General features: G+C 50.6%; 1 protein-coding gene and 1 long non-coding RNA gene across 3 annotated transcripts in view; one reads left to right on the top strand and one right to left on the bottom strand.

The window, feature by feature from the left end:
- FAM78B (family with sequence similarity 78 member B) overlaps positions 1 to 25,918 on the bottom strand; it is a 76,078-nt gene that overhangs the window by 35,426 nt on the left and 14,734 nt on the right. Inside the window, exon 1 of one of the 2 annotated variants that reach the window (XM_049106911.1) lies at positions 9,119 to 9,274. The exons of the other annotated variant lie outside the window; for it this stretch is intronic. Within the exon in view, the coding sequence (XP_048962868.1) occupies positions 9,119 to 9,255 (137 nt within the window). The 5' untranslated portion in view covers positions 9,256 to 9,274. Of the gene's footprint in view, positions 1 to 9,118; positions 9,275 to 25,918 lie in introns of those variants that run through there. 2 annotated transcript variants of the gene reach the window in all.
- Positions 2,960 to 24,570, top strand: LOC112643089 (uncharacterized). The gene is made up of 3 exons (XR_003125610.3): positions 2,960 to 3,445; positions 11,124 to 11,332; positions 14,058 to 24,570. It is a non-coding gene; the product is annotated as an uncharacterized LOC112643089 (long non-coding RNA).

Genomic DNA, 25,918 nt, shown 5'->3' with positions numbered 1-25,918 from the left:
AAGACAGCAAAAGCACAAGATTCCAGTGGCACCTGGAGTGAGGTAGGCGGGTGAGGACAGGACCTGAGAGCTGTTTCCGAGAGAAAAGGTGGGCGGTGAGCTGAAGACCTCCACCGTGAGCTGACAGGTAACCCGGATGAGTGGCTGCACCCTGGGGCAGAGGGGTCAGCCTGACTCTTGGATCCCCCGGCCACGTATGCAAATGCCATTTCTCTTGTCCTTTGCAGCTAAGTCTCCAACACCTCTCTATCTCCATCTATTCGCCCACACTTGGTGGAGGGAGGAAGTGAGGATGGAAGTGACCACAGTAAGGCAGACACACCCCAGAGCTTCGGTTCAGAGTACCTGCTCCTGATCTCACTCCTCACTACGAGTATCACCACCAGGCCCACCGCGAAAATCTTCAGGGTCTGGGGCAAGAACAGAAAAAGCCCACAGGCCATATCAGTAAATATTGAAGAGTTACAAATCAGGCCTACAAATGGCTAGGTAAAAAATGTACTGTTCTCCTGCCTGGGATATTATACATCCTCCTATCTGGAAGAGCAGATTCCAATTCAGAATTTTCAGAGTCCACATATTTACAGGTTGAGCCATGGTGGCAAGGGATGGCGCACCCATGGATGTGGACCTCATGGTCAGGGAGGGGCCACACCCACGTGGTGGGACATCGAAGTCCACCTGGGGCCTCTGATTCCCAAGGCAGTGGAGGCCACCCACAGGAGGCTGACCTGGGGGGAAAGCTCCCCATGGGTCCTGGAAGCAGGTTTGAAGCAGTTTCAGTGGGGAATTCTGGGGTCCTGGATCCCTGAAGCATGGCTTAGAAGGGGGAGTATGGAAACGTATGTCTCCTTGGCCATTCAGAGCTCCATGCCCTGTGGCACAGGCCCTCTAAGGCATGGAGCCCAGGACAAGGGTGCAAGAGTGGTAACGCCCTTCGCTGACCCCCATGGGGTGCCACATACTAACAGGCAAGCCAAGCATTGTACATGGGCTAATTTATTTAATTCTCACAACTCCAGGACATAGGTACTATTCTTATCACCATTCCACAGATGGGGACCCTGTGACACACAGCAGGGAAGCCACTGCATGCCCAAGGTAACAAGTGATGGACGGAGCCAGGTTGTCTGGCTGCCCTATCAACTACCCCTCTCCCCCTCCTCACATGGAAGAGCTCACCTGCGGGACATGTGAGGCTCACGCAGCAGCCGCTGCAGAGAGACACAGAGCCACGAGACAGCTCCCAATGAGGCACGATAGAGTGTTTGCTGTATACTCGAGGCCAGAATGCTTGTGACAACTCTCCCACACCCCCATCTCTCTGCTTTGCTGAATCATAGATTAATTCCCAGACCTGGGAGGGAGATTTGCTGAGGCATCGTTGTGAAGCACGGGTAGTGAGTTAGCGGATGGGGTGTGTGTGCCTCCGCCAGGAATAAGGAATGGAATCATCCCTACGGGAGAGGATAGGCCCAGTTGGAGGGCACTTGTGGGCTGATGCCACAGCTGATAACCGGGAGGAGGCTACACTGCCCAGGTCCACCTGAAGCATGAGACATAGAAGGTGGATGATCGAGGGTTCCAGCAGCTGGTGATGGTAGCCACTCTTGAACTGGGGGAAAATCCAAGCCAAAGAAAAGGAAGCTACTACACCTCATCTTAGAAGTCCGACCCACCTCTACCTGAATCAGATAATGAAGGGGAAGAAAACCCCCATGAGTGTGATATTTACGTATGTTTGTAAAGTGTGTCATCCAACTGTGTGTCAACAGGCTGGTATCTTAGGTCATAACGGACATCAGGACAGAGACAGCTGGGACCCACTCGCAAATGGTTAAAAAAAAAATCAGTCTGGAGGTGAGAAGCATCACAGATCTGGATTCAAATGCTCCCACTCTCCCTTAGTGGCTGTGTGCCACTCTACCTTCTGAACCCTGGCATTCTAGCCCGTAATGTAGCAACGGAAAAGTATCTCCCAGGATCACCGTGAGAATTCAGTGAAGTCACATTTGTAAAGTCTCTGGGACATAGAACGTGCTTGGACAACATGCCATTTCCCCACCTTGAGGCCCTCCTGGGAGCCTTTGTGCTCTTGCGAAGTGCAGGGTCCTGGGTGCAGGGTCCCGGGTGTAGGATCTCGGGTGCAGGGTCCAGGGTCCCGTGTGTAGGGTCTCGGGTGCAGGGTTCACGGTCTCAGGTGTAGGGTCTAGGGTGCAGGGTCTTGGGTGCAGGGTCTGGGGTCCAGGGTCTCAGGTGCAGGGTCCTTTGTGTAGGGTCTCGGGTGCAGGGTCCAGGGTGCAGGGTCTTGGGTGCAGGGCTCAGGGTCTCAGGTGCAGGGTCCAGGGTCTCAGATGAAGGGTCCAGAGTGCAGGGTCCAGGGTCTCAGGTGCAGGGTCCGGGGTGCAGGGTCTAAGGTTCATGTTGGTTCCAGCTGCGGGAGGCCCTCTTCTGCAGGGATGCCGCGAGGTGGGGAACCGAACCGAGGTCCAACTGAGAGGCCCAGGAGGAAGGCACAAAAGCAGCACAGGGCAGGGTCTGCTTTTGATCAGGAGCCGCTCTAAAGGAAGGTGGGAAACCAGACAGAAGCATCTCAAGGAAGTCCCGGGGGAAGTCCCAGGGCCCTGGGTGGCCCAGCGGGTGAGCGTCTGCCTTCGGCCCAGGGCGTGACCCCGGGGTCCCGGGACGAGTTCTGCATGGGGCTCCCCGCGAGGAGCCTGCTTCTCCCTCTGCCTGTCTCTGCCTCTCTCTCTGTGTCTTTCATGAATAAATAAACATAATCTTAAAAAATATATATATATAAATAAATAAAAGAAGTCCCCCGTGGCGGGCGGGGACAGCAGAGCAGTACCGCCGGCACCAGGGCGGCTGCAGGGGGGCGGGGCGGGGGCGGGGCGGGGCCCAGCGGGGGCTCCCTCCGCGCCTGCGCACTCCCCGCCAGCTCGGCCCCTCCCACCGGGCGGGTCCAGGAGCGCGGGCCGGACGCTCCGCAGCCCGAGTCGGTGTGGCGGGGGCTCCTGGCGCCGCAGCGTTTCTAGAATCCGCTGCCTTGTCTCTTGCTACTTGGAGGCCTGTCTGCACCCACCGACGTGGGGCTCGAGCTCGGACCCCGAGGGGAGGAGCCGCGTGCTCTCCCGAGGAGCCGGCCAGGCCCCCGCGCCGCCGCTGCCGCCGGGGCGGACCCCACGCGTCCCCCTGGACCCCTCCCGCTGCCCGGGGCCCCCAACGCACGGCCGACCCCAACTGAACGCCTTCAGCAGCAACTCGCGGCTCAGACGAGGAAACTCCGGCCCCCCCGAGGGCGGCCCAGCAGTCAGGCCTGCTTCCTCTGCAAATGTCACAGACCAACCAGAGATCTTGTTTTTTTTGTTTTTGTTTTTTTAAGGGTTTATTGGCAGGAGGGGGGGAATTTCACAGCCCAGAAGGAAGAACTACGGGAACCAGGGTAGGTGACTCCTCCACGGGGCGGGGCCTCCACTCCCCCGGAAGCACATGCTTCCATGCGGCAGGGCCTCTCCCCCCCCCCCCCCCCGCCCCCGCCCCGGAAGAACACGCCTCCATGGGGGCAGGGCCTCCACTCCCCCGGAAGCACACACGTCCACGGGGCGGGGCCTCTACTCCTCCCCCGCCCTCCCCCCCCCCGGAAGCACATGCCTCCATGGGGCGTGGCCTCCGCTCCCCCGGAAGCACATGCCTCCAGCCACGCACCGGGGGGTCAAGCGCCCCGCTCCCAGCTGGTTCCAGTTCCGGTTCCGGTGAAAGGCCGGGAGAACTGGCCAGCTCGGGTCACCTGTCTCCATCCCTCTTGCACTCTGGCCGCAGTGGTGTTTGAGCCCCACTCTTGGGCCTACCAAAGCGGGGAGAAGAGTGGGATCTGGGGGAAAAACAAGTCAGAAGGGTAAAGACCAAAGCCCCCCAGGATCTGAGCTCACGGTCAGCTTAGCGCCTCGCTACTCAGGGTCCCTCCTGGAACCGTACGCTCTGGCGACACCAGCCTCCTGCACTCCCTCGTGCTCGCCTGTCTCCTGCTCAGGGTTTTCAACACCCCCTTCCTGGACCGTCTATACCTTCTTTGCATGGATAATGCCTATTCATCCTTGTATTATTTTTTTAAAGATTTTATTTATTTATTCATGAGAGACACAGAGAGAGAGAGAGAGAGAGGCAGAGACACAGGCAGAAGAAGGCGGCTCCATGCAGGGAGCCAGACGTGGGACTCGATCCTGGGACCCCAGGATCACGCCCTGGGCCGAAGGCAGACGCTCAACCTGCGGAGCCACCTGGGGATCCCCCCTACTCATCCTCCTAGATTCAGTGCTTTGTCACCTCTTCCAGGAATCCTTCCTAGAGCCTTGGGGTAGATCAGATGTCCCTCCTGAGCTCCTGGCACACCTGCGCACCTTTACGGCTTACCGCAGAATGTCCCTGGACAACAATAACGATAGCAGCAAAGACACACCTATATAATGTTCATTTGCCACGTGCCAGGCACTGTTCTAGGCAGTGACACACTTGAATCCATTTGCTCCTCACAGCAACCCTGCGAGGCAGGCATACTGCTCATCCTCCTTTTATGAAGCAAAGACACCGAGGCGCAGAAGCTAGATCGCAAAGCTAGCACTCAGCGGAGCCGGGTTCAAACCCGGGGCCCATGACTCTGAGCCTGTGCTCCTAGCTATTGTGCCCAGAAAAGGCTTCACGGGCTGCAGTCTGCCCTCCAGGGCGGGGATGGCGACAGTCACCCTCACTCCTGGCTATGACAGAGTCCGCACTAACAAAATACCGTCTGATGGATCTGATGGAACTGAATAGAACTTTCTCCGTTGGGCGGCTGGCGGACGAGGAGGGAAGGAGAAAAGACTCCATGGAGCTGGATTTTGCAGACCCATGGAAGGAATGGAGTCAGAGGCCAAACTACCCGTGTCCCGGCAAACCACACAAGCTGGCCAGAGCCCCGCTGCCCACCGCCTATTTCTGCCAAACGCCTCTGGATGGCTCGGCCACACTTTCTCTGCACCTTGTGTCTATATTCTTTAAGTGAATTTGGTTTTCTCTGTGGTTAATGGAGGCTTACCTCATGGCACGAACGAAGGCTTCTACAACTGAGCTCCCACAGTTGTGTTTTTTCCTTAACATAACATGATAAGGCCAGCGTTGGGGTGTGCAGTGATTTTTCGCCTGGAGATTTTCACCTGGAGCCAGGGCATTCTTCCTTGTTTTAGTTTTGCTTTCCATCAGGTGCTGGCCCAGTGGTAACTCATTGCTGCTCCTAAATAAGTGATCAAATGTGCCCTGACTTGATTTCTCCAGTTGTGATGAAGCTGACCCTATTAACCCACCTCAGTGGGCCTCGGGGCCCAGTAAAAGGGTACACTTGTTTCTACTAGCAAGGCATGTGGCCAAGGAGGGGCTGCCACCACAATGGACGGGTCACTACATGTGGCAAGTGTTTCCCTCTGGTAGGGCCTGAATTCAAACTACAACATGGCAGCAAATTAATTAATATGAAAGTCAGATACAATGAGCGCGGCTTTTTCTTGAGTCCTTGCCATGGGTCAGGCTTTGAGCTAAGCTATTAACAAGTACCATCTAATTTAATCCTTGTAAATCTGTGTCAATCCTTTCAACGGTACAACAAGCACCCACTTATGCCAGACTCTGCATTGGGTCCTTGGGACTGAGTAGAGAACAAAACAAAGATCTTTGACTTGAATAGAGAGAGCAAGCAGTAGACATAATACGAGTAAACTACAAGGTAAACCACATCGTAGGTTAGGGAAATACGGGTAGAACAGTAGAGGTGAGTGGCCGGAAGTGCCGGGGGGGATGGTCTAGCTAGGGTTTATTGAGAAGATGCTATTTGAACAAACATTTATTGGAAGTGAGGGGGTTGGCCACGTGGAGAATGGGAGAAGAAGATTCTGGGCAAAGCAAAAGGCCAGTGGGAAGGCCTCAAGGTGGGACTGTGCCAGGGGGTGCTCAGGGCGCAGCAAGGAGGCTCGGGAGGTGGGGGAGGTGTGAGCACTGGGAAGATAAGCAGCAGAGGTAGTGAGGGGCCACATCACACAGGCTCTTGCAGGTCACAGTTACAAGCCACTTCATAGAAGAGGAAACTGAGGCAGAGCAAGATGATGCCAAATGTGATGTGACCTAAAAGTAGCAAGTTTCAGAGCTGAGATTGACCCCAGGGGCAGGGAGGACTCTACATCAGAGCCCAGGTGTCCATCCTGATGCTAGAGACACCCCCCCTCCCTCCACATGGTAACCAAAACTGCTGCTGCTGGTTTCTATTTTTATTTTTTTAATGATTGATTTATATAAGAGAGAGCACACACAAGCACATGGAGGGGAGGCGCAGAGGGAGAGAATCTCCAACAGACTCCCTGCTGAGTGTGGAGCCCGATGTGGGGCTCGAACTCACGACCTACGAGATCATGACCTGAGCTGAAACCAAGAGTCAGACAACTGACCGAGCCCCCCAGGCGCCCCACACCAAAGCTTCCTGATGTCCTCCTATGTCAACCAAGTTAGGCCTGAGGGGACCCAAGACTCAGAAAAGTCTGAGCTGGAAGGAATCCCAGAGATGATCTCATCCAGTTCTGGTGCCGCGGGGAGAATAACAGAGGCCTCAACTCCTACCCTGCTGGGCAACGGGATATCCAAATAGGACAGGTATCCTCATCTGCAAAATGCAGACATCCACCCCTCCTTGGAGGGAGTGTGTATTAAATGAAATGATGTGTGCACAAGGGCTGTGACAGTACCGACAGCTCCCCTTTCCTGGCCTGTCTCCTCCCCCTGCTTCTTGGAGCTGCAGTCACTGACGACCATGTCTGAGCTCCACCCTGCCCCGGATGGGGACAGGATCTGTATCAGCAGGTTCCACACAATCGCCACCAATCAAGGGCGGAGCTTGGGATTTTGCTGGGAATGTGGAGCATTGTCCCCCCACCTGTCCCCACACACGGCAAGCGCACTGTCCTCCCTGAGGGCCGGGATCTGGTGCCCCGGAGGCCCCCAGTCTTGAGTCTCTACTATTCCTCTTCCATCAGCTGGAGCCCTGCTGGATGCACGCAGAGTTCTGCTCAAAGCATTGGATACGCAATAGGTGCTCGATAAGTGGTTGTTACTGTTGTTACTAATAGTGCAATGGAATTTGCTGCCACCAAAAGTGTATCAGGCAAGTCATGTACCTCTGTGCACCCCAGTCTTCCCTGAAATATGGGCTTAATACCCACGCTAGTTTCCGTCACAGCAACAGCCTGGGCTCATACTGATGAAAAAGTTCATTCAATTGTGGAAAGCTACACACACGGAAGCCACTGTTTTCAGGTATCAGCTGGAGAACAGAGCAGAGGTGGTTTCCAGCAGGATCCCACCGCCCACATCCACGAGCCAGAGCCTGGGGGACCTGGTCCTTGGGCCTCTCCTGTTTTCCCACTGGGAGCAAACCTGGGCCAGGGCTGTCAGCCAAGACCGCCTTCTCCCCTGTGGTGGCCCCAGAGAAGCACACAGCATCCCTGTGGCTGGTTAGCAGATAAATATTAATGACTAAAAATGTATGTAGGATGGATGATGGATGGGTGTCCTGGGAGCCATCGCTTTGATTGCCCCTCCTTGGACACATTTAAGGATCAACGTGATAATTACAGAGAGCTGGAACAAAATGATAAAAAGCCTAGGGAGGGGTAAAGCAAAGTCCAAGGGAGGAAAAATACACCAATCGGGTCACCTGCGGAGAGGACACGATGCAAATGTGGCTGAGGTGGCCCTGGAGGGCAGAAGCCTTTGGTAGGGATACCCTGCTCGTGCTCCAAGAGTCCCAGCTCCTTTTTCCTGCCTGGTGGTGTGAGCAGTGGCAGGAAGCCCAGCGGTACCAATTCGGGCTCAGAGTGCTTGCTGTGGGCACACGACAGTGTATATAGACTCAGGGCGTCCTGGTGTATTGTTAGAATATTCGGAAAAAACAGCATATGGCACATGCTCCGCATGCGATTCTGTTCCTGCTGTTAACTTAGTTAATTCCAAACTCTGATTCTTTCTGCTTACAAAAAGGTGCTTTGCACAGGGACGAAGGCCCCAGACTGAACCTCTTCTCTTTTTCTCTCACCGAATGTTATTTTTTGAGGGTCACGTAAATAGTCCCTAAAAACATTATAAATAGATTTGAGAAGCCCATCCCCACTGAAGAAAACAAAGCCCTGAGCAAACAAGCACGTGCTTTTTCCCACAGGAAGCGTGTGAGCCCGGCCCAGGCACGGGAGTGGAAGCCTCTGGCAAACTCACATGATTAATGCTCTTCCCCGGCGCCTCGCCAGGGCCCACGGTTCCTGATTCCTGGTCCTTCCTCTGTCCCTCCTGTTCTATTAACGGCCTCATCTTTGTCAGGGATCCAGAGTCCACATTTTTGTCCCTCTGCCTCCTCCCCACCCTCCCTCACCAGTCACCAGTCCTGCTGCTTCCCTGTCCCTCTTCCTTCGTTCGCCCTCTGCTCCCCACTCCCACGGCCATCACTCTCATTCAGGCCACGAGGCATCTGGTTCTCGGCTTCCCCTCACTCCGGTCTACTCCAGACACTGCCACCAAATGCTTGAAACACGGCTCTGACTGCACCACTCCACTGCTCAGACACCTCCCATAGCTCCCCACTCTCAACATTAAGGGCAGCTGGCACAGCTGATGTGCAGAGCCTTCAGAAGCTGGCCACCAGGTCTCATCTCTGGCTGCCTCGTCCTCTCATCCTCTGTGGTTCTCTGCCCTGAGGAGCATCACACTGCTCCCTGTGCTCAGAACACCTGCCGGCTGCGCTGTCCCGTGTCTGCTGTCCCACACCTGCCTGCTGAAATCCTACTCAACCCCCAGGGCCCATCCCCAACATCAGCTCTCCCATGAAGTGTTTCCTCTCTGCCATCTGAGCACCTCTTCCTGGTCTCAGGTAAGGGAGCTCTGCATTCCAGTCACTTCTCTGCTGAAAAATTCCTCCCACTAGAATTTATCACCCATGAAAACAGGCACTGCTCCTCATCTTTTCGGCTCTTCACTTCACACACAGTAGATACTACACACATGAAAAGAAAGACACTTGAACTGCACGAAGGTAAAGCACAGACAGACATACCACATTTCCTGCTGGATCACACAGGGGCCTGGCTTAGAATACGCGGTTTCTTCTTTCTGCTTCTGCATAATTATGGTCAGAGCAGAGAAGACCAAAATGCTAACGGATGCTGATGGTGGCACCAGGATGGTCTGCATTTACACCGGTGGTTATTCTGTGTATCCCAGTAATCCTAGGAGCTAATGCAGTGGCTCCCAGCTGGGGGGCGATGTTGCCCCCCAGGGGACACATGGCAATGTCTGTAGATGCTTCAGGTTGTCACAATGGGGAGGTGCTACTAGCATCTAGTGGGTAGAGGCCCAGGAGGGGGCTAACCACCCTACAATTCACAGCCCCCACAACAAAGAATCATTCAAGCCAAAGTGTCCATAAGGCTCCTGTTTAGAAACCCTGAACTATTGTAAAATAGGCACTATTAACCCCATGATGGGGCTAAAGAAACTGAGGCACAAACATGGCAGGCGACTCTCCCAAGATAACACAGCTATTTAAGTAGCAGAAATAGATCTACCCCCTGGCTCCTTGATTCCCAGCTGTGTCCCTTCTCCTGACTTATCTGCATAGACAGACACCACGGCACAAACTCAAAAGCACTGGACCCAACTGAGACTGCTGCTACTAAGCCTGGTAGATGTTAAAGTGATCGCAGGGATGTGGGCAAGGTCAAACAATTTGGCCCATCAACCCCTCTCCGGAGCTAGGATGCTTTTTTAGAGTCCCTCTAAATTACACAAGACAGTGGAAAGCCAAACAAGAGGTCCAGTGGGCAGCGAATCCTCATCCTAGTAGGCAGAGCCAGACTGCTCTGGCACTGAAGCGACTCCACGGGGCCATGCTGGGAAGCGAGTCAGGGAAAGGAAGCTACCTCCTCCCTTTCCTGTCCCTGGAGAGCTAAGCCCTCGACGACGCAGTGGCTTTGCTGAGACCCAAGAGCATCCAGATTGGCTTTCCTCACTCTAAGCATGGTGATGAAGCCTGAGAAGCAGCCCATGGTGAGTCGGCATCCAGTGGTGGGAATGCCATGCTGGGAAACCCCACATGACGCCGTGGTTACTAGATTCCTTGACTCAAGAGAGCAGAAGGGCAGCATGCTGGCACGGAGGAGGAGGGGCCCAACAGACACAGATGCCACTTTTTCTGAGTATTTGGGCCCATGTCCCAGAACCTGCCATCTGTGGGGAAGCAATGGGATGGAAAGGGGTTGAAGAAGACTGATGGGCAGTGGGCATCTGGGGGCACAAGCACTTCAGAAAGTGCCTGCAGGGCCGCCTGGCAAGATTATCTTGGGGGCTCCAGTGGACACAGCTGAATTCCTGGAGAAGACAACATTGGGCAGATTTGGGCACAATGTGAGGACAACAGTATAAAATCACATGAAGTTCCATGTCACTGGGATCAGGGGTAAGCTGTGTGATTGCTAAAGCATGTTCAAGAAGTTCCTAACCGGATACCTCCAAGATCCTCTATGTCTGATGAAGGAAAATGCAAAGGTGGTGGCTGTGTGCTGATTACAGGGCCTGAGCCTCAGCAGCATGGCTGCCTAGGATGGGAGGCAGGACTTGGAAAAACTCAGCCCCACATCACAGGAGACATTCAGCTGGATGCAGAAGACCTCAGCCTCCCAGCGACAGTGACAGGCATCACTTGTGCTCCGATCAGAGCCGTCGACTTCGGTTGAGAAAGACTCCTTCAATCCGAGGCTGAAAGTCAGGAAGGCCATAATCACTCACCTATGGACGGTCTTCTCCAGGTTCTAAAATTTGTTAGCAGATGTCTCTACAGTGAGAGCAACAGGCTGTGAAGCCCGGGCACGTAGTAGCTGTCGCTATTAAATAAAACTTCTCATAAAACGAATATGGGATGTTCAGTGTTATCATGACCGTTGTGTTACGTGGGGGTGAAGCAGTTCACGTGTATAACTGGAAGCTGCTTGGGTTTTCTGTTCTCACTTGGCTACTTAGAGGGCATAATTCAGGATCTCTGCTCTACCCCCGACACTCAACAGGGTGAGGACTGCAACACTGGCTGTTGACCGACATCCAAAATCTGTCACCGCAACTGAACAGCGTGACCTTGGACAAGTCATTGAAATTTCACGTGGCCGTTCCCTCACCTGTCACGGGGGCATACTCCTACTCCTACTTCCCTTGGCGGGGTAGTAGTTGAGGATGAAGCGAGATGACTGTAACTTGCCTGCCACAGGGTCTGCGCACGGTAAGTGGCTGGTGAACGTCAGCCCTCGTGACAAAGGGCTTTCCCATATGTCACCTCTTTTCCCGGGTACCACCATAAGGTACAGCAGCAGGAGATCCCCCCCCACCGCTCCAGTGTAGTAGGATTCTTGACCTCACGGTTGTTCCCTCCTGCCAAATTGTTCTACTTAATTAGACAAGGACTCTCATGTTAGGATGAAGTCGACCAAGTTCTTGCTTCTAGTTGCCTTCCATAAAGGAACCACTCTAATATATTTATATATATATATTACATACATTTATATAAATATATAAAATATATTTCATATATATATATATTGCATCAACCATGCGAACCAGGTGGTTCACTTGGTTGCTAACTGCCCGGAAGTATTACTAGATAAGCAGTGGCTCAAGTTACCATGCCAGCTTATTAGTGTGATCAAATAATGCGTTGTGGTATGCGTTGTGGTATCCGCCGGCTTTCCTGCGTGAACCATGGCGAAAGCAGTAAGAGAAGTTTGTAGGGGTGTCCACAGTGCTACTTATACCTTCTGGGATATGGAAACAATCTCTGGGGCCGATCTCAGGTCACCAGCAGTGCTGGGAATTTGTTGGAGAACTTGCACTGCCAACGATGAGCGGAGGTACGAATTGTGTGTGTGTGAACCTGGCAGGATCTTGGCAGGGCAGGAGGCATTGCTGACTCTGGGAATGGCCAAGTGGCCCTCCTCTTCTCTTTGAGGATAGGATACCTCCTGGAGTCTGCACCTGTGTTCTTCTCTTGGCCTCCTGCATGGGGAACAAGGGCAGGGCTTCGCAGAGCTGACTGCCTTGATCCAGCAGCTGCATGCAGTGCCTGAAACTCCTACTATCAAGGGCCCCCATCGGTCTTCTGCAAGGGTAGGTTATGCAAATTCTAGGGAGAGAATGCATGTTATTTCAGAATTCTAGGTTTAGAGTTACACCTTCCCAAAGATGCACGCTAGAGGTGTGCACAAGATCTTTAGTGAAACAAAAAACCTGCAATTTACAAATTCTGCTGGCAGGTGACAGCCACATGACCCAGACTGGAAGACCCGCTACCTCCTATGAGATCTGTCCCCAAACCCCACAGGTGTGATTCTGCTATCTCTATGGACTTAGGAGAATGTATACAACTTTAAAGCAACATAAATCCACCAAGCTGAGAAATCTTAAAGAATATAGAACCCCGTGGATATGATGTGGAACACCAAATCTGATTTGTATTGGTTAGAAATGGTTTCTGATGCAAACCCCAGGCCTGTCTAATTGGAGTGGGTTCTGTACAGCTGCAGGCTGCTGTTTCTTGGCTGGCCACTGGCGTGGAGGAGCTTGCCACCCTAATCATCCTGTTCGGAACCTCTGCCACCTTCTGTGAGCATTATGATGTACTGAGCACTCCCTTTATACTAGGAACTGGACGAGACTTCATGCCGCGAACTGGACAAGACTTCATGCCGCTCACTGCCACCTCGCCACAATCCCACAAGCTCTACATTATCATCTTTGTCTTACCAGTGAGAGATGGACTCAGCTGGTGACAGAGCCACATCCAAACTTGGACTTGCCCAACAACCCCCACATACCAGGCTCACCCCTGCATGTCGCCCACTTCCTTTACCAGGTTCAAAGAAGAGGAATATACCAGGGTTTCCCTGATGCTGACAGGTCTTTCCTGGTGCTGTCCCCATGGTGCTCCTTTCCCCCCAGAAGGGGGAAGTCCTCTACTTGATCCCTCTTGAAAAATAAGGCAAAGCAGTCCCCCCACCCTCTCCTATTCTTTCATTCCAGGCACTCCCGGAATGAGTGTGCATATTGAATTTATTTCTAAATCTTCCCACCAGTGGGACCTCAGGGGAGCTTGCATCCAACTCCCTCTCTTCGTGATATGATAAACCAGGCAGGAGAGGTACAGTGACACCCGAGGGTCAGGCAATGAGTTGGCAGAGGCAGGACCAGAGCTCAGGGGTTTCCCATCTCATAGCTGGCCTCTAGGACGCCCTATATTTTCCAAATCATGTCAAAGCATTCTGAAGAAGTGGCCAATTGAAAGGGACCAGAATGTGAAAATAAAATAATTAATAATAATAATAATAATAATAATAATAATTAGATTAAACTGGTTAAACTGGCTTAACAAGAGTGGAGGATGAAAATTTAAAACACCTCAGTAGATCAGACCAGCATTCACCCCACCTTACAGGGAACCCTTGACAGTGGTATCACAGAGGATCATGGGAAAATATGGGAGACACATCTAGAATGTTAACTTTAAGCACTTAGGAAATGTCCCCTAACTTCCATTTAATAACCCCATTTATATCTGTCATCCATGACTCTCTGAAAGTTCATTCCTGGAATCTATTTATAATTTCAGCCCATACTGTTTCTTGGAGTAAGGATTCTTGCACATTTACTACCTACAGCGTAAAGTACTACTTCCTTTTATTTGGCCTAAAACTATCAAGTTCTCTGGCTCTGCTCAGCAGGGCAGGATGAGAAGTCATTAACATCTTTCACCTGAAGAATTATTTTTAAAGAAGCTAATTAAGTCTACAATGAAAACAGGTATATTACTATGCAAAAACATTAATTAGGTCAATTTTGAGGTTCCTACAAGTGCCCTAAAAGAGTTCAGGCCACCTACCGGGCCTTACCTTCTCCAAATGACTTCCAGGTAGAACCTACTTTGGTAAGAATTGTCTTTTCTTTTTTTTTTAAAGGAATTTTCTTTAGTCACCTACGTGGACATGATTTATGGCTGCCCCAGAGGAAAAATGAAAAAAAGTCAGCCAAGGGGCAGGGATATATAATCTCCAACTACAGTGTAACAGCAATGAAATCTTCAAAAACACATTCTTTTGTTCTCAAAGTCCAAAATTTTCACTTCTGAACAAAGAGTGTATTGGGAATGACTCCAAGAGCTGAGGCTGGGAGATGGGATGGCAAAGGAAACACCATCCCGATGGAGCTTCAGGTTGCATTACCTGAATCCTTCTGGATCACCACTTATAATGAAAGCATGCATCACCCCATGTCTGTTTCACTATCAATAAGGGATAAGCTTTCATTGCTTTTCTATTCAGTCCAATGGTATAAGACATGCTGGGTAAAGACATTCTCCTTGAAGATTCAAAGAAAGGGCAGATGGATGGCACTGTCTGAATCTCCTTCTGTGGCCAGCCGAGGAGAGAGATGGAGAGGCACCCGAGCCAGGGGGAATCCCAAAGAGAACAATTTCCATCATGGGCCCAGGGTTCTCCAGCACAGGCCCAGACACAGCACTTAACACCAAGGCACCTGTCAACTGGGGAGGGGAGAGGTGGTCGGTGCCTAAATGAGTTTCTCTTTCCCCTGAAGAGTCACATTCTGAGTGTGCTCTGCAAAGACAGCGCAAAGGTTAATCATCCAAGGTATTTCAGAGTCAGTACAGACCAAACCCTTTTTCTGAAAGTTGGTTTTGCTATTAGGGAGAGATCTAGTCTCCCAAGACCACAGAAATCCCTAGGGGTTCCTGCACTCACAAGGTGGAGAGGGGGAAAAATGAAGAAACATGGCAAAGCCTCAGCAGTAAATCTTTTCAAACAGCCCCTTTGAGGGAGACTTGCCATTCACCCGGATTTTTAGGTGGGCTAAGTGCAGTCTTCACCAAACTTTGCTAGCGATGTGCTTGTCCAGGGGACCAGCTGGGAACTAGCGGAGGACCCAGAGGATGTAACAGAGCGAGGTCGTAAGAATCCTGATGCACAGAGCAAGGCAGAGATTTGATAAGAGTTCAGTCTTCTACCAATGTCGGAACTCACAGCATGTTTTTTTCCGAGAAGCGCTGAGTGTTTTCCAGATGACACATTCATCTTCCCAGAGCCCGGGGAATGGAAAGCCGGAGGCCGCAGGGGCAGGGGTGTGGGGCTGAGGAGGCAGACCTCTCAGGGTGTGCTCACCCCGCCCCCCACCCCAGAGAGCCGATGGGTGGTGCGGGTACCAGGACAGCCCTATCCTCATGCCTCCTCCTTCCGCTCCGTTGCTGCCCTTGCTGCCAACCCTCCTGCCGGGGTCACTACAAACCGTGACCCTCACCTTTCTCTCTTTACAGCAGCCTGACTTTGCTGATAAGCAATAAGCCAAAATAAGAGACTTCAAAGAGTGGATAAGGGGGGAAAGGGGCCACGGGAAGATCTGCCAAAAGAAAAAAAGCAATGAGCTCACGGAGCATGAGTCTTGCCTTCTGTCCCTGGCCCCGGGGCTCCCCTGCCCGAAAACGGGGCGGTGTGTCTGTTCCAGATCAACGGGCCTGGCTCCCTTCTCAGCCTCCGTATGGGAAGACAATGGAGATATCTAGTGGTGAGCTCAGGGTGCTGGCCTGAGCAAACTGAACAGTGCCCACCCCTGCGCCTTAGGACAGCGCCTGGCTCAGGGCGCACCCCGGAGTGTCTGCTATGGGGTCGTACTTGCATCGCATTCTCCGGCTTGGAAAGTGTTTGCTGACTTTCTCCCCTTCACTCCCCATAACTACCACACAGTAGGGGCCAGTAGGGGCCCTGACACTGTAGTGAAACATGAGACAAAGAGCAAGAGGAGGGACGTGCACCTACATCTTCCCATTCTGTTACTCTCATTAATCTCCAGAAAAGAGAGGGTCTGACCTGGTGAAAAGAGCATGGGGTGCAGGTGGGAAGAACAGGTTCTGATGCCCAGGATGGCCAGAAAGGAACCTGGAGATCTAGCGGAGAGATGGCACGGGAGTTCCTTTTATATGCCAACTCCGATTTTCAGCAGTGGCCTTACGACAAGAGCCAGGAGGACCCTGGGGCTGCTCAGTGGGGCAGTGTGCTGTGATAGATTAGCCATGTCAGCCCCAGACATGGTAAGAGCTGATGGGACCAGGATGTCACTATGTCACCACGATGTCATCCATTGGCTGTATTTTCTTTTTCCAGTGTTCCTATTTCTTTTGTAGCCAATTAAATAAATTTCATCAGAAAATTAATCTATTCTACGTTATACAGCTGGATTGTAGCTGTGCCGAGATTTGAATCCAGGCCTCTGAACTACAAGTCCAGTACCGTCTTCACTATGTCATGCTGTCCAGGTCCTAATACCAGTTATGTTCCCATAAATGTGGATGCATGGGTTCTCCCCTGCCTCTGTTTCTTCACTTGCAGATTAGAGGAGATCATCCCTGTTTTCTCCATCTCACAGAATTACTGGCAATCAAACAAAAGGCCAGAATCCCAGCACTCTGAGCTCCCAGGCCCGTGTTCTTGCTGCTGCACCCTGTTGCTATCAATAGACATGAAAACACTGAAAGGCAGAAGCGGCCCTAAAAATGCAGAGTAGTAGTATGGGAAGCGAGGAGTCTGAAGCCCTAGGTTCTGCTTCAGTTGCATCTGCTCCACACCTGGTGGCTTTCTCTCCACAGCCCCACATGCAGAAGCTCAGGAAGGAGGAGAACGGAAGAGAACCAAGGCTAACAATGGAGGCAGCACCCCCGCCCCCTGACGACTCCCCAGGGGCAGCTGCTTCTGGGGATGTCCAGAAGCTGCATCCTCTCATATCCCTCTCAGCCCTCTGTCCTGCCCTCCAGATTGGCTGTCCCAGACCTAGTCACCACACTGAGCGGTGTTCCTGGAACCCGGGACGCTGCAGTTCAAAAGAGGATGATGACAGTAGGGCCTGGGGATAGTGGGGCTGGAGGTCCTGGGTCTCCACTTGCGGGCTCCCCTTTGTCTCCTTCTTCTGCTCCCTCCTCATCAAAGTCTCCATCTAAGGAGTAAGTAAGCTTCCACTGCTCTCAATCCTGTCTTTCCCTCCTCCTGACACCCTAATTGGTCCAACCACGTTGCCCATCTTCTGTGGTTCTCTTCAGGCTCAACAACATGTCAACTTCAAGGAAAGGCAACCACCTCCCCTTCCCCACATGCATATTCCAGTAGTGGTTTTTGGTGTTGCGCATAAAAATAGTCCCTGCACCCGCCTCATCTCTCCTCATAGGATGGGAGTTGCTGGAGAGTGGAGGTCACGATTCGGCCTAGAGTTGTCTGAAAAAAAGGGAGATCACCCATCTTAACTAGCCTCAGACTCATAGGATTGTAGGGCTGAAAGGAACTAGGATGTTCATCTTGTCTAGTCAACCACATAAGTCCTAAAAGTATCCTTGAACACAGAGACCTGCCTAGCTCCCACGCAGCCCATTTTGGGGTTCCAAGAAGCTCCCACCCATCATGTTTATGTTTCGATTGTCTCCACTAGCTAGAACGTAAACTCCACAAGGATGAGGAATTTTGTCTATTTTATTCATTACTGCATCTCCAATGCCTAGAATAGTGCTTGGCATGTGGCAAGTACTTAATAAATACTTGTTGAATTAATTAATAATTGGTTTTGTTTCTAGCCTTTGGGGTCTTTCAAAAGAGCTTAAACATTTTTGCCTGCTATATGATGGTGTCTCAAATAATTCAAGACACCTGCCATGTCTTCTCCCTCCCTAAGCTCTTACAGTCCCTTGAACGTTACCTGAAGAATATCCTGATCCTTTGCCACCTCGGGATGTTCTCTGAATGTGCTCCAGAATCACAAAGCAAGGAGGACACCTGGAATTTCCCCAGCTAGCCCATGCTGTCATTCTACAGGCTATGATCTGGTCTTTGGACACCAAAGCCCAGGCTGCCTCGCCACCTTGTAACCAAAAGCAGCTACGTTAGAGGGGCATGAAGCACTCCCAAAGTGGATGCCGTCTTCACGTGTGGGCCGTGCTCCCCTGACATAGAGGGCCGGGCCAGTAAACAGATGGAGAACTCCCAAAGGGCTCACCTGTGGTAGTCCCAACAGAACACATAAGATGCATGGAGATGGTCTCTGCCCTCAGAGTCTGCAGTGGGACAAATGGATAAGTCAACGTGCAATTACATCCTAGCGAGATAAATCGTCGATGCCCTATCATGAACACACCAGAGGCTTGCTCTGTGCGCTTTACTCTGGTGACTGAGCAAGACATTCCTCTCTCTGAACATCCTTGGAGCCTTAAATAACTGAAGGAAGACAGTGGAGTGTTTCTACCTGTACATTTTTCACATCATTTTGAAACTCCCAAAGACAGATTTTCTGAAAGCTGTTGTGACTGTTTACTCTGTGTTGGGAGCTGGGCCCATAATAGGTCTTCAACAACTGTTTGTTAGATAAGTAGCTGCAGGATCTTCACAAAAACTCTACAAGGTAAGCATGTTTAGCCCCATTTTACAGAAGAGGGAAGTGTGTTGCCACTTGGAGGTGAGGACAGGTACATATCTACATAGGGCCTGGCAAAGGATAACCACAGATAGCTGGCAGCAACTGGATGCACAGCCCATGACAGCATTGTCTTTTGCAAGCACTGACGGATGCAAAGCTGGACATGCCAAACATGGTCTGCAAGTGTCCTGGACTCTGGAGGAGGGAGACTGCTCTGGGCTGGATTGTGTGGAGACTGGGGGGAACAGGCAGGCTTCCAGTGCTGGGCTGGTCCTACAAGCTGTGGTGCTCTCTGCATCCCAGTTTCCTTGCTCTGGACACAGTTCTCCTCTGATCAGACTGGTGGTGAGGGTCAGTGGCACTGTGGCAGCCAGTCCTGCTCTGACCCGAGGCATGCTGGCATGGAAGGGGACCATGGCCTAGAGATCTCTACAAAGGTAGCTCAGTAGGACACATTGCACGATGGAAAGTAATTGTCGGGGAGGTGGTGTCAGACTATGCTTAAAGGAGGTTCTAGTCTCCTGAACTCAGGTCTATAGCATTTTGGGGCTCTGCCCCCAGAAATCCACTTCCAACCTGGGATCTCCCAGATGACTGATTCCTTTGAGTCACCTCTACCATCCAGCTCTGGGAAGAGTATGTAACTGAAGCTAAGACACAGGGTGGCAAGAAGCCTTGAGCCCACGGAGAGGTACTTACTTGGTCCCTCTCTTCAAGAGGTCTGGAGTCCAGCTGGGACAATGGGGAGGCCCTGTGTCAGGACTGACCATCAATCAAAGAAACTGGCTTTGTTTGTTATTTAAGGAATTATCCTACTCTAGGTTTGTGTATAATCTTGTTTACTTCCTCAACCAAGACACAAGTGCCCCAAGGGTGGAGGTTTTGTCTTCTAAGTCTCTGACCCCATGGTTCTAACTAATAGAAGGCATTCTAGGCCTGTTGTAGAGTGATGGGTGGGCAACTGGCTGAATCAAGTGGATTAGTCTTAAATCAGAGTCCCATAGGCCTAGAAGGATGGACCGGCTGAAGGGTTAACTGCAAAGAGATGTGGTCCTGCCTGGAGCTGGGCCACATGGCCAGTTCCAGGATTCAAGTGTGAGTAGCACACAGCTTCTCAGGTCAAGGAGCTCAATCCAGAAAGGGCTATGGTTCAATCAACAGTACAGGAGGCCACAGAGCCTGTATGAAAGACACAGAATGGTTATGAAAATGCAGACTCTGAAGCCAGATCAGGAGTTCAAATCCCAACTCTAAAGAGATATGTGATCTTGAGCAAATACTTCAATTTCTCTCTGTCTCAAGTTCCTCATCTAGAGGTGGCCATAATAATAACAGCTCCCAGGATCGTTGGATCGAGAATTACATGAGTTGAGATATATGAAATATCTGGAAACACATGCGTGCTGGCTATCAATGTGTGGTAGAGGCTGGGGGCAGGGGGCGGGGAGGGAGACCTCATCCAGACTTGGGGTTGGGGGAGGATGCCAGACAAGCTCTCTGGGGAGACGAACAGGTGGAGAGAAGAAGGTGGGCAGGTGTGAGAAAGATTAGGTTAAGGGACAGGATTGGCAGATGCTCAAACACCACCAGCGATAATTCGGGTGGAGCCCTGAACCAAGTCCAGGCCTGTGCTGAGCGCTGGGCTCCGATTCCTCCCCAAACCCTCCAAGCCTCCTGTGGGTAGGGTGGGCGGGAGCCCTCAGGGGCTGCAAGACAGAAGAGACACAACCTGCTACCTTACCTTGGACCAGAATAAAGGAGAAAGGGGACTTCCCGAAGGAATGAGTGACATGAGGCAAAATAGCTGACAAAAGGCAGAGCAGAGATCCTGAAACCAAATCAGCAGGTCCAGCATCCAGGGCTCCCACGGGATAAAGGGACTGTTGAGTATCTGCTTCTCATTACTCAGGAAATGGACACCAGAACTCAAAACTGCTTGATAGTCTGTCAAACGTGTGTGTGCGTGTGTGCGTGTGTGTGTGTGTGTGTGTGTGTCTGTATAGAGGATGACGGAGGAGAACGGGAGGGGGAGAGGGAGCAGGGAGGGAGAGTATGTTTTCACAGACCCAGGCACGCTCACTCAGCTGGGGTGAAAGTGCTGAGTAAGGGAAGGGTCTGGGAGTGGTTCTGCTCCTCTTTATGAATGATCTTGATGTGGGTGTCACAGGAATGAAATCAACAGATGGCAATAAATTTGTAGGAAATGAAAGAGACGGGTTTAAATCCAGGATCACAAGAACCCTTAAACTGCTTCTATGCAAGAGAGGCCTATGAACACTAAATATTTCCTAAAGGATTAGCTCAATTCCCGGAGGTGGGAGGCAGGGATGGGGAGGAGGAGCTGGCTGTCCTCAGCACCAAGCATCAGAGCCTCAAGGGGCGGCGGAGGGGGGAGCAGAGAGAGGTCTCCCATTCATCTGAAGCTGTGCCGGCTCTTGACAGACAGGCAGTGGGCGGCTGTTTATCTCTCAAACTTCAGCTATTTTCTTCAGTAACAAGGTGTAAACTAACTTTCCTCGGGGCAGAATTTCCAGCTTCAAGGGAGAAAGAGGACATCAAAGTGGAGAGCCCGCACTTGAAGGAGGGACCTGCCATTTCTTTGTGGAAAAAAAAAACCCTCTCTCTTTTCCCCTCCCTGACCTCACCCAGAGGCTGCTCTGGGACTTCATCTTCCTACCAAAAAAAAATAAAAATAAAAAAAAGCAATCGTCTATTTCAACTCCTGCCTATGTAAAGGAGAAGTTTTGAGTTTCTTTGAAAAAGCCAGACATGGGATGGGCAGGAGGAGGGCTCAACACCATCTGCTAGGCTTGACTATCATTTCAAAGGCCCAAGGCACACGTTAGTTCCTTGATTCTCACAGTATGCCAAAAAAGACAGGTGCTAGGGGGCCCCCAGTGGTTGAATCCATCTAAGTCCACATAAAGGATGTGCCCCCTAGAGGGCCCTGGAATGAAGAAGGTGACCCCTGTCTGATATCCACAGACTCAGGCGGCCCAAGGACTGCAGGAATCACCATTCCTACTTCAGACTCTCATCTTTTCCACCAAGACTGTTTCCAGCACATTCGCTTTTCCAAATCACAGTTGTGTTCTAACCATGGAACCAAGGTGAGGCTTGACATATTGGATGTTTCTACCTGTCTCACTAACCTGTCTGAATGGCAAAGAGTTGTCCCAGAGTGCGTCTGGTGTCTTGCCTACCAGGGCATTCAGCAGGTTGGGTCCAGATGCCACCATGGCATCAGCACTTTGCTCAGGCTTCCAAAGGGAAAGGAGGTTTTTCAACGGGCAAGGGAGGGGTGTGGAAGGGCCTGTGTGGTACAGGACACCCACCTGCTTCTGAGTTTCCTGGGGGAGAGGGAACGATGAGTCAGATGTTTTCTCAAATCCCCTTTCAGCTGCTTTGTGACTTTAAGAGAGGCCACAAAGCATTATCTTGGCAAAAGTCAGCAAAATGCTCGTTTTGGATCTGTATATTGTCAAAAGACAAGCTCAAGTGAGACACATTTTTGGCACCAAATGGAGCCCATCTATGCAAGTTTTCCAAATGAAAGGTGACTGGCTCTTCTTGGGTGGCTGCCCATCAAGCTGATGCTCAAATGCAGAACCCAAGGGCTAGAAGGATGGCAAAGTGGACAAAGTGTGCACCATGGGTTAGAAGAAGCTTGGTTAGACATATCTCTTGCCTTCTGGCCTTGGACATGTCACATAACTCTCCTAGGTCTTGGTTTCTTCATTTGCAAAAATAAAAAATAAAATAAAATAAAGGGGAGAGCCTACCTCCCTATCTTTGTCTTACAGCTATGTTGAGGGCAGAGGGAATGTTATGAGCAAAAGCACTTTGTGAGTTTCTGTTACCAACATGAAGGATGGTTATTATTAACATGGCCTGCAAGGTCTAGAATCTTCCCTGAGGGCAATTCATGGGAATGCTCTGGGCCTTTAGTACAATGGACTGATGTTTCAGAGTTACTGCCATGGACACTGTGTTGAAAAGGCTTTTGACCTCAAGGGCCAATTTCTAGCTTCTCCGCTCAGGGTTTTATGACATCTGGGACCACAGAGCATTATGTTTATTTAGGATCCTGTCTGAATCACTTTTTGTACCTGTGAATTAAAGTTATTGATTATTGGGTCAGGGTGGCACATTAAGTTGATGTTCAAATTCAGAACCCAGACAGCCCGTAGGATAGTAAAGTGGACAAATCGCGGGGAATGAGGCTCAGGGGACATCTCCGCCTATCTCAGCACAGGTAAACGGCCTCCTGAGCATTAGCATGCATTTCATTTTGGCTCATAGGGCCTGCAGTTATCCTGAGTTTCCTCTTTGAAGCTTTGGGTCCCTTGCCTTCGTCAGTATTCAGCGCTCGAGCTCAGCTGATGACATTGTGATAATGACCCCTCTACTCAGTCGCTGTAGGTCTCATCCCTGGTCAAGCATGCACATAAAGCCATCAGGGTTCCTAAAATTTCTGAGCTCTTAATCTAATCCAAGGGCTTTGAGCTCTGGGTCTGGGGTTTAGGAGACACCAGATCCAGGGGTTGATGAGCAGAGAGAAAGCCATTCTGGGAGATGTGGTCAGGAAAGAGCAAAGTGCAGCCTAGTAAGTGCAGCAATGGACAGGAGGAAGGGAAATTTGCTGACAACCAGCACAGGGAAGGCAGGCTCTGCATGAGGTAAAGATGAACAGTCCTAGGGCCTCTATTGAGGGTAACAACTGGCATCTTTTACTGGAACCCTGTGGTTCTGGGGGTTCAAACAAAGCAGGCATGATGCGAGGATAACAATGCCTAGATGGGAAGTCCTCCTGTGGCTGTTGCCCACTCATGTAGACTTTCTCTGGGAACAAGAGTCCCGAGGATGAGCAAGTTTGAACCCGTAAGGACACTTTAGGGACCTGGTATAATTTTGCGTGCAGAACAACTTATGGTGGTCTTTCAGTGGTCTCTATCAGTCTTTTGAGTTCCACCTCCTCTGGGCAGGCCTCCCTGACTACAAAGCCCACAGTGGACCCCGCTGAGTGCCAAGCACCCAGGTGCATAATAACATCAGCTGGCTGATTTAGCTGTATGAAGGGTTTATACACAACCACAAGATCTTCTGCACAGTATGAAAGATTTCCTAGCATAGCTCCTGGCATCTACCATGTATTCAACAAATATTTTGTCCAAATGTATTCAACAAATATTTTGTCCATTTAGTTATTTGTTCACCCATTTGTATTTATGTTTTTTATTTTTTATTTTATTTTTTTTAATTTTTTAAAATTTTTATTTATGTTTTTTAAAGATCTGTTTATTTTTAGAGAGAGAGAGAGAGAACATCAATGGAAGGGAGGAGGGAAGGGCAGAGGGAGAGAGAATGAGAATCTCAAGCAGACTCCCTGCTGAGCACAAAGCCTGCTCCATCCATGACCCTAAGATCATGACCTGAACTGAAGTCAAGAGTTAGACACTTAACAAACTGAGCCAGCCAGGCGCCCTTCTTCCATTTTTAAAAACATTAAACAAAAACATGGCATGCCTGTAATGCATCAGGCACTGTTATAAGCATGTTATAAATGTTAACTCATGTACGCTTCCTAACAACTTTATGGAGTAGGTGCCCCCATTATGGATGGGGGGAGTAGAGGTTTAGAGAGGCACCTGAACTGCCTGAATTGCCGTACATAGCTAGTAAGAGCTACATATGGAGCTACATACAGAGCCTCCATATGGAGGCTCAGAGTCCGTGCTTTCATGTTTTGTGGCCTCCAGTCAAAGAGGAGTTAAGGGCAGTGAGTTTCAGGAGACAGGTGGCTCTGAACCCCATGCCCTCTCCACCGTGGCACCCTCTGCCTGGAAATTTAATGCTTCATCCACAACAATGACAACAAATCTCTAGCTTCACCCAACTCCACCACATGGAAACCCCAGCTGAATGCAAAGTAGGGTGTGAGGGGTCTAAAGAGCTAGTAACATAAAAAGCACAACTCCTTGATATATTTTTTTTTAAAGAGTGTTTTGTTGGCTTACAGAAAAATCCTGGACTACCTGTCACGTACTTGCAGTTTGGTAAGAATGTTTGCAATAAATAGTTTTGTGATCAGGTGTTCAAATTATTTGCTGTTCCCAGCCTCCTCTGCTTGGAATCTTAAGGTTAATTTCCTCTTAGGTGAAGCAATAGTCCTAGTAATGCTGTACTGATACTAGTGGTCAGAAGCATGGCTTTGGAGTCCTTTGAACCTGGTGTTCAATTGTGGTTCTAGCACTGGTTTGGGCAAATCACATGATTTGAAGAGCCTCCGTCTCTTTATGTGTCTAACAGAGATGACAGGAATTGAAGCGAGTTGTAATGAGATACATTTGTGTGAAGGCTCTAGGATGTCACGTTCATCCTATGCCTATCAGGTAGCGAATCAATGAAGGAATGGATGACTGCATAACAGTCACATGGGCAAGGTATGGCTCAGCTCTCTGATGGCTACCACATGCACACAATGTAGGAAACAACTAATTCTGCCCCTCGGAGCCAGGAGGCCCAGCTGAGAGAGGAGGCTCAGACCCTATGTTCCCAAAATAGCACCTGTCCAGGCTAGGTGATTCCTGCCGACCATCACTGCATTGCACAGTGTGTTTCTCGGGGGAATGATAACGTTTGCATAAAAAATTAAACTCACTGAATTGTGATAAAAACAGACATGTGTTACAATAAACTCAATCCTTGAAGGATCTCAGCTGGTCTGCCTCTTAGCTATTTGTGTGACTGTAGACAATTCCCTTTACCTCGTTGCACATCTGTGCAGTTGTTTTAACCTGAGAAATAGAGTAGTCAGATTGGGGAGCTCCAAGGTCTTTCTGGCTTCTAAAGTTCAATAGCCATTTCTTTTTTAGCAATTGCTTAAGGGAGCAATCGTTTTGGAATCAGGTGGCAAGTGTGGCCACTTCCTAACTGTGTAAACTTGCCAAATCACTTGTTTCCGGAGCCTTGGTTTTCTCCCTTGTTCCACAGACAATGAGAGCACGAGCTCAAAGACTAAGCCTGAGCCTCAGCAGAAGTAACTATGGAAAAGCAGTTTGGTAAATGCTACAGTTCCAGCCTCGCCTTTTGTTACTGGATTGTAGTTTTATGTGACCCCAACTGCCTTGAGATCCCCACACCCCAGAGTAGCTCGATGCAGGGGATCCTCATCCCCATCCCCACATCTGAGAGAGCCAGCCCAAGGGGCATGCAGGCAATGCCAGGCGTTGTGTGCCCTCTCAAGGGTCCCTGGTTCCACCTTCCAAACAGCAGACAGCTTTGCTTCCCCGCCCCCTCCCTCCTCCTGTTGGTCCTTCTCAGAGCCATCTGGAAGAGAAGGAGGCAAACAAGCTCA

This window comes from Canis lupus, chromosome 38, assembly GCF_003254725.2.
Source record: "Canis lupus dingo isolate Sandy chromosome 38, ASM325472v2, whole genome shotgun sequence".
Classification (NCBI taxonomy): domain Eukaryota; kingdom Metazoa; phylum Chordata; class Mammalia; order Carnivora; family Canidae; genus Canis; species Canis lupus.
This window is presented reverse-complemented; position numbering and strand designations above follow the sequence as displayed.